At 38.7% G+C, this 9377-nt stretch overlaps 1 protein-coding gene across 1 annotated transcript in view; it reads right to left on the bottom strand.

Annotated features, from left to right (window-relative positions):
* Nucleotides 1–23: 23 nt before the first annotated feature.
* The window catches only part of Vps35 (VPS35 retromer complex component), a 54204-nt gene continuing 44850 nt past the window's right edge, over nucleotides 24–9377 (bottom strand). Inside the window, exons 13-17 of the mRNA XM_008847363.2 lie at nucleotides 6408–6530; nucleotides 2833–3012; nucleotides 1983–2222; nucleotides 1420–1563; nucleotides 24–917 (exon numbers count right to left, since the gene is read on the bottom strand). Coding sequence (XP_008845585.1) covers nucleotides 738–917; nucleotides 1420–1563; nucleotides 1983–2222; nucleotides 2833–3012; nucleotides 6408–6530 — 867 coding nt within the window. The 3' untranslated portion in view covers nucleotides 24–737. The remainder of the gene's footprint in view (nucleotides 918–1419; nucleotides 1564–1982; nucleotides 2223–2832; nucleotides 3013–6407; nucleotides 6531–9377) is intronic.

Below are 9377 nucleotides of genomic sequence, written 5' to 3' on the forward strand. Positions count from 1 at the left end.
GTACGGAAAAAGAAGATCCAAAATTGTTTATAGCAACTTTTATTTCACTGATGAAAAAGTTGTAATTGTGAAAAAATTACATTGTAAATTAAATTTACAATGGTGGAGGTTATACATAAATTATACAGTTCACAAATTCTCTATTTTATACTATTTAGAATCAAATTACTTTGATGAGTCCAAACAATACATATGCTCTTAATGGATGGCAGAATACACATATGCAAAATATAGCTTCTGCTTTTGACCATGTGCTTTAAAATTCTCAAACATGCATTAATATATTCTAGTTTTAGGGAATATATTACACATAGGCATATCTTGCATTCAGGGAAAAGCCCAAGCTGAATTTCACATGAAGTATTCCTGCCCTCTAAATTAATCTCAAATAGGACTAGAGAACATATTTTTGTGTTAGCACTCCCCAGTAATAAAGAAAATACACAATCTACAAAAAAATAAGGAGTAAGATAAGAGGGTTTTGATTTTTATTTTCACAGATCACAGGAAGCATAAAGAGTAGATCAGTCATGCTACTTGGGGTGATCAGAGAGACTTAATTATGAAATGAATAACTTTTCTAAGGTCTTGAAGGTGTCTGGAGGTGTTGGGTAAAACACATCTCAGGTAAGGAATGGGAAACCTACCTCAGCATTTCTGAAAGGCACAATCTATGGAGGGGAGATCTATTAATAAACCCTTTCTGATGTGTACAAAGAAATATGGTGAGCTGCCTTTTAAAGAATGAGACCTTCATAGATTGGCCCCTCAGACTCTGGTGATTCCCTCCTTGAGCGCAAATGCTCCAGTGTGTTATGAAAATGCTTGTTAATTTGCTCAGTTTCTTCACTGGACTCAAGATTTGGGAGATCTTCTCGAATCTTCTGAATAAGCTGGTTCAAAACCTGAATTGTTACCTACAAAAGAGTATGCACAATTGCGTGATCAAGCACGTACCTCAGAAGATATTTAATAATAAGTGTTTTGAGAAACTTGTGTTATTCTCATCAAACCCCCCAAAAGGATGAAAATATGCTTTTGAGTTTAAGCAACAATATTAGCTATTCATTAAGAATGAAACAAAAGTTAAAACCCAACTTAAAATACAAAGCAATAAAAAACCCCAGCAAAGTTGTGTTCAAACAAAAAATATTGACCAACACTGTAATGCTGAAAAAAGGATAATGCCCTTAGGAATTACTGTGAACTACTGCATGATGACAAACAATGCCTACTAGTTGGTGATGTGTATTTGGTATCTTTCACATGCACAGTGAGAGACAAATTTATGCAGACAGGAAAGGACTCTGGAGAATGGAAGAAGCAGGCAGGTGAATTCTACAAAGTCAGACTTGTACAAATGAAACAAAGTATTAGATCTACTGAGCAGAAAGGATATCATTTCACTAGTTCACTTACCGCATCATTTTCCTTTTCATAAAAATAGATGTATCTGTTCAGAATCTCTATAAAAAGCTGAACTTGGAGAGATGGGTCCATGCACTGATTTGCTATTTTTAGAGCTTTCTTCAAGCACTCCATGACCCTTTTGCCTCCATGAAGCTAAAGGGTAGGAAAATATCGAAGAGATTAACAATCCAGAAGTATTCCATTTTCTCACCAGGAAAGAGACACATTCTGGGAGTCTTTTACATTGTAAAAGACAAATTAAAATCCTAAAAAAATACCTAACTATAAAGCACAAAACTGATGGTTACAAACAAACAAACAAACAAAAAAAACCCCAAAAGCTTGCTATGGCAGCCTCAAAATGGAACCTTTACCACAGGGTGAGGTGCTCAACATTACTACCCATTCATTTCCTTTAATACAGTAAACCAATTGTCTTTGTCAGATTTCTAATCACCTATACATTTCACAATATATTTCCAATGTACATTTCACACTTCCAGAGCAGAAGGCCAGGATAACCAATCCATTAATAATCCTATCTCCTCTAACATGGTCAAGGACAACCTTACCTCCTCTCCATTTTTGTCTGTATTTCTGCCAGACCAGAAGAGATGTGCACAAGTGCTCACAGCTCGACCTTGATCAGGTTTTTTCAGAAGTTTTGATGCAGCAAGTGCACACTGAGTCCTCAAGGGCTCATGATTCTCTTCACTGAAACATTTCATCCTCTCAAAAGTACCAATGATCAAGGTAATAGCAGCCAGCTGTGCTTTAGAATCACTGATTTCATCTTCATACAAAGAAAATGCCTGGTGGACACAAAACAGGATGTTTAGGGGCCAACCATCTACTAAAGCATTTTGCAACAGTCTTCTAAATCCCATTCTGTAGGATGGTCTATAGTCTGTTCATATCAGAGCAAGGCCATACTTCTAGTGAAGATGTCTAAGGTACAGCCAAGGTGAGAAGGCTGGTGACAGGTTCAACCAAGAAACCTATTCCAACTTTAACTCAGGCCTCCCAAAGTGAACTAACCAAAGTAACTTTTTTCCATGAAACACTTTCACCATTATCCACTGGGAAATCTCAGGATTTTTTTCAGTTCCTAGCACTAAACAATATGACTATTATAGGATTAAGTTCCAACACAGCAAAAAAAAAAAAATGTTAGTTACATATTAAATGATAAGAAGTGCAAGACCAACTGGGCATGTATAGTGGGGCATACCTTTAATCCCAGCACTCAGGAGGCAGAGGCAGGTGGAGCTCTGTAAGTTTGAGGCCAGCCAGGACAAAGAGCAAGGACCTGTTTCAAAATGAAAAAAAGAGCAAGAACCACATGCATCACCACAAGAATAACAAACAAGTGACTCAGCCCCCTGAAACTAACTAGACAATCCAGGAAGAACAGAGCTTCACCTGGGACATAAATTCATATGCTACTGTTTCGTGATTTTCAAAACCAATTTCTCCAGCAGCTAGTGCTCCCTGAAGAAAAAGCCTTAACGGTAATTCAGCCAGCTCAGCTTTGATCAAAGCACTGATAGTCTGGTGAGCAAATGAAAAAATCTTCTGGCACTTCTTTTCCCACTTGTCATCCTAAAACAAGAAAAAAAAAAAAAAAAAAAAACTTGTATTATCTTAAATTTCAAAATTTATCCATTTTCCTGAAAATGTCTAATAGAGCCTGTCCTTTACTCTCTGTAAATTTACTGGAGATACCTATGAATGGTTCTGTTTTCTCTTACTTTAAAGCAAATCACTGAAAAAAATTAAAATTTTTCACAGTGCAAATTTATATGCAACTTCCTTCTTTCACTTTTTTGTAATAACAGCTTTCCTCATAGTACTAAAAGCTACTTGATATTGTTTTAATGAGAAAATACTCCACCAGTTCATGTAATTTGTTACCTTGTTCCCGTATAGAAACGTTAAAATGGTCAATATACACAAAATATATTAAGACCCTAATTATGAGAGCAGTGAGGTAAAGTGGATAAAAATACTTGTCACACAAGCTTGACAACCTGAATTCAATCCCCAGAACCAACATAATGGTGGAAGCAAACAACCAGCTTCACTGAGTTGTCCTCTGCCCTTCACATGCACACTGTGGTATGTGTATCCCCCACCCCCTACATACATCATATACACACATGTGCAATATTAGTAAATAAAAAAATTTTTAAACCCTAATTCCTTAGTATAAAGTCTTAAAAGTAGAATCACTATTTTTATATAAGGTTTAAATTTTTTTTATTCATTTTTACTTTATGTATTTAAGTGTTTTGCCTACATATATGTAAGTGTACCATGTCTGCAATGCCCAGAGGCAAGAATAATGTCAGATTCTCTTGGAGTTATAGATAGTTGTTAGCTGCCATGTGGGTGCTAAGAACCAAACCCAGATCCTCTGCAAGAGCACTCAATGCTCTTAATCACTGAGGTATCTCTCCAGCCCCGAAATCCCTGTATTTTTAACACTATAGTTACACATTGACAGTATACTAAAAATGTACTAATTCACATTTCTACCACTATTTTTTAAAAAAGATTTACTTATTTTATGAATATGAGTCTTTTGCCTGCAAGTATGTATGTGAGCTACATGTGTGGCTGGTGTTCAGAAAGGCTAGAAAAGGGCATTGGATTCCATGGAGCTACAGTTACAGATGGTTGTTAGCCAAACAGCCACCATGTGGGTCCTGGGAACCAAACCCAGGTCCTCTGCAAGAGCAGCTAGTTCTTTTAACCTCTGAGCATCTCTCCAGCCCCTCTACACCACTAATAAAATAAATTCTCAATATTGCTATGCTCAATCTTTGAATATGTGTCCAGTAACGCTACCTCAGGATTGAATAGAAGTTCTACTGGGGGGACCAGTTGCTGGGAAGGAAACTGAGGACCTGGTATGGTACATGCTAAGCCATGTGCCCCAGCATTGAGCTATAAGCCCTATTGCTAAGCTATCGAGGAATTCTCAATACTACTTCTGTAACAGCCATGTTAATTTATATGCTTGCCAGTGTATAAGTGTACCTTTTTCTCCATACAACAGCTAACACTTGTCACCTCTTGTGCTTTGTTGTTGTGATACTGGGAATTGATCCCAAAGTCCTGGGCATGATAATCAGGCAATCTACCAACTGAGCTAAGTTTCCAGTCATTCTCTTTTCTTTCTGATAATAGCCCACGAACGGTGAGATCATATTGTGGTTCTCCCTTGCATTTCCCTGTTGATTAATAATATTGAGCATCTTTTCACAGATTTGTATTGTGGTTCTCACTTGCATTTCTCTGTTGATTAAGTCTTTAATCCATTTTGCACTCATTTTTGTGATGGTATAAGGATCCAATTCCCTTCTTTAAATGTGAATATCTAGTTTTACCACCACCATTTATTGAACAGATGGTCTTTCTCTCCTTGTATTTTGGGCATCATGATAAGTATCAAGATAAACCGATCATATGTGTGTGGGGGCCTGAGGCCATGGGCAAGGCAGTATGGCGCCTATAGGAAACGGCCAGGGCATGATCAGACTTGTTTGGCGCCTAGAGGAAATGGCCGGGGCGTGATCAAACTTGTTTGGTGCCTAGAGGAAACAGCTGGAACATGGCCAGACTTGTTTTGAAGAATCACATTATAATTGGCTCGTATCATTTCTGTGCATCTTGGCAGCGCGTGATCAACTGGCGAACGCTATGCTGTGCTATGGAGAGGAGACTGCATGCTCAAGTTCACCTTTAATATGATTGGACACTTGGTTGGGGAGGGGATTTTCCTTTGTGGTTTTTGCCTTCATAAGCCCTGTAACGCCTACAATAAACGAGTTCCTGCTTGACTAGTGGACAGCTCATCGCCCTTTCCCCGGCTCCTGTGTCGGGGCAGGATCCCTGACATCTGTGCTTGGCTTGCTTTCTGGACTCACTGCTCTGTTTCATTGATCTATGTGTATTTCTGTTGGTACTATTCCATTTTGATTATTGCAGCTTTGTAATATGACTACTTTTAATGTTATACCAACCTAGTCAAAAGGTGCTAGAACTTAGGATAGGAAGCTATCCTAACACAAACTAGCCAAAATCTGGTATTCATGCTAGTAGGAATAATGAACAAAACCTTTTTTCTCCATTATTAGGAAATTAAGCTTACTAAGTTTTATTCTTTAACATAAACCTGGCTGTTCAGCTTTCATATATATGAGACTGAAGCATTTTCTTTTAAATTATATTGCTGGGTATGGTGGTCCATGCTTTTAGTCCCAGCACTCAAAAGGCAAAGGCAGGCAGATGTCTGTGAGGTCGAGCCCAACCTGGTCTACATAGAGATCCAAACCAATCAGGGCTACAGTAAATGAGACTGTCTCAAAAAACGAAAACAAATTTTTTTTAATTAATTCAATTATACCACTGAAGACAAGCCATGACTCTGTTTTAAGAAATAAACTTGGCCAGGCGTGGTGGTGCATGCCTTTAATCCCAGCACTCGGGAGGCAGAGGCAGAGGCAGAGGCAGAGGCAGGCGGATCTCTGTGAGTTCAAGGCCAGCCTGGTCTACATAGTGAGTTCCAGGACAGCTGGGACTATAGGGAGACCCTGTATCAGAAAGACCAAAAAAAAAAAAGAAAGAAACTCACAGAAAAGTAGCTCACAATTTGTGACATTATTCAATTATATGCTTTCTGAGAGTTGTAGTATAAAATTAGGCAAAGTAAACCTGACTTAGAAAACCTAAGAAAAAGTTTTAGCATCAGTTTGAACTGATTTAATCTCACATTTCCAAGTGTTTCTATGTGAGTCCTCTACTATTGTGTGATTTATCAGCATTACTATTAGGAAGTCAGAGCACAGGATGAGTAATGAATCAATTAGGCATTCCTGAAAATGCAGTTTTACTATATCATCTACTTTTGTGTATTTTAAAATTTTTTTGCAATACAGAACTAACACACAGAGTAAAGAAAAATGTAGTGACATGTCTAAAAGTAAACCCACCACTTGAGAATTCTCTTTGTATCGAAAAGCCAGCTGGTAAGCTGCAAATACCAAAGGTGGCAGTGTAAAGCGAATGCGCTGATTCCCGCCAGCTCCAAAATGTTTTCGTGCCGTGTTCAAGATCTGACAAGGAAAAAAAAATTTTTAAACTATTTTCCAAAGTAGGATTAGTCATTTGTAAAATTAAGTGGGAGCTCTAATCTTTCTTGCTACCATTTTATAAATATATACATCAGACCAGGTTTTATGGAGGTAGACACCACATATTTATTTCCCTGGGTTGTCAATCAACCAAAAGATAAATACTAACCTATTTCATAAATGAGGAAGTCAGATCAGACAGGTTATGTAACTGGCCTTAGGTAACTGGCCTTAATCAAGAGTAGAGATATATGTAAGTATATTTTCATTGACTTCATATTATACTTTGTTGGTGAAGAATGCAGGCTATGAAGTCAGGTTTTATTTAATAATAGATGCTAGTCCTTTCTATCCTTGATTGCTGTTGTATAATAATTTGTTGTACACACCATCCTGGAGAAAAGCTCCCAAGACTTCATGCAAGCTGACTGTGCTCCTGTAAGAAATCTCTATCCCCAGCCATGCTCCTGTAAGTAATCCCAATAAACTCGTTGGTAGGCAAAGTTAACAGAATCATTACTTTGGTCTGTAGTCTATTCCTTACAAAGGTAAAAAGACATTTATGTTTCATCTCCCTCCAAAAAAGTCTCATATGATAACTGCCCTTCTCTTAGCCCCAAGGTTCACTTGAAAAATGAGACAACATACTCCTAAAACTGTTGGGAAGAGCAAACAACATACATACAGTATCATCAGTGCCATGCACAAGGCATATGCTCAGAAACTTTTGGATACTAAAGGACAAAAACTACACACACACACACACACACACAGGTGTGGTCATCTAAGTCTACTTAGATCAAGAGAAATGTCAGTATACTTTAAAAGACACATTGTGAAACAAATGTATGGATAGCTCAGAAAAAGAAGAAAAGCATAGGACTGGGGAGATCAGTAAGTAAATTTCTTTCCGTGCGGCATGAGAACCTGAGTTCAGAGCCCCTGCATTTAAATAAAAAGTCAGGTGTAGCCACATGACTCTGAAAGTCAGAGACATATGAATCTGAGTTCAATGCCAGCCAACCTAGCAAATAGATGAGCTCCAAATTCAGCGACAGACTGTTTCTGAAAAAACTAAGATTGAGAACAATTGAGAAAGATATCTGACATTAACCTCTGGCCTCTAGGTACACCTATATGCATATGTGAACACAAGAAAATAAAGAACCAAAGAATTCGTGAAATAAACATTTAATTATGTAAAATGCAATGTGTGATATATTTGGGTCTTACGAAGTTCCCCTTTTAGCAGTCAAAGCCAATGATTATATTCCTAAGGATGTGTACACACAAGCACAACCAAGCGTCACATGTAGAAGGCACAGTTCCTGCTCACCTCCCTCTGCTTCCCTGGGCTGCACGGCCTGCCACCCTCTTTAGTGAATGCCAGGGTTGACCTTTAGGCCTGGGGCCACTACTGCTTTTTGATCCCTTCCATCCAGACAGACCCAGTTACTTCTCAAGTTCCCCAGGAGCCCTCTGGGCCTGGTCCTGCCCTCACCTCCCTCTGCTTCCCTAGGCCTGCACCACTCGCCAGCCTCTCTGTGAGGTAAGTCAACTGTGGACTCCCTCAGCCTCATTCACCCTCCCATCTCGCCTCCTAACCTGGGTCCTGTCCCATTCCTTGCCTTGGTGTCCCAGACACTGGGGAACCCCAACTGCTTCTTGATCCTTTGCATCCAGACCAACCCAGTTCCTCAGTGCAGTCCCCAGGAGCCCTTGGAGTCTCTTCCCGCCCCCATCTTCCTTTGCATCTATGGGTGGCATGACCACCAGCTGCCCTAGACCAGCATCATTCCTAGGCTCTGCTCCTAGGCCAGTGCAAGCCCCAAATTTCTGAGGCCAAAATCTTTCCTGGAGGGATCCAGACCTTAGGAGAAAGCATGAGAGCATCTCATCCTGATCTGACTTGGGCCTCTGTGGGAACTCCTGAAGACAAAAGCAATCCAGCCACTCCAATATAAAATCAGAAGTGAGCAACGGAAGCTTAGATGAATGAGCTTTCATGCCCCAAAAGTAAACCACAAAGGGACATAAAGTTTACAAAAAGAAGCAGACCTAAACTGGAAGGTTTGCATCTCACACAAGAATCAGAAGCTACAAAAGAAATTCACGTCAAAATCACAGGAAAAAAATAATATGAAAAACCAAAATAACATATCCCTACCAAATACCAATAGTCCTCTAGAGGAGTACAAATGAAAATCCCCTAGAGATAATGCAGGGCATGGAACTCAAAAGAACAATTATAAACATAATAAAAGAATTTACTGAATTTAAAAAACACACAAACAAAGAAATCAAAGAACTGAAGGACGATAGGGATAAACTTTTGAATGAATTCAGAAAAGAGATAGAAATATTGAAGACTACTCAGGATGAAATGAAGAAGGAAGTGCTCTCAGTAAGCCAATTAGAAACGATAGGAGAAAACCTCACCAACAGGATGAATGAAATGGAAAAGAGAATATCAAGACTAGAAGATAAAGTGGATGAACTAGACCACTCAAGCAAAGATTATGAAAAATTTAAGAAAGCACAAGAATGGAATATGCAGGAATTGTATGACACCATAAAAAGACCAAACTTACAAATCATAGGCATACAGGAAGGAGAAGAATCCCAAGATAATGGCATGGACCAGATCCTCAACAGAATCATAGAAGAAAATTTCCCCAAATTAAGAAAGACATGCGCATAGAAATAAAAGAAGCATACAGAACAAAAAATACACAGGACCAAAAGAGAAACCCTCCACGCACATCATAGTAAAAACAGTAAACATACAGAACAAAGAGAAAATACTGAAAGCTGCAAAAGAGAAACAAG

This window comes from Nannospalax galili, unplaced genomic scaffold, assembly GCF_000622305.1.
Source record: "Nannospalax galili isolate Female #2095 unplaced genomic scaffold, S.galili_v1.0 scaffold403, whole genome shotgun sequence".
Classification (NCBI taxonomy): Eukaryota; Metazoa; Chordata; class Mammalia; order Rodentia; family Spalacidae; genus Nannospalax; species Nannospalax galili.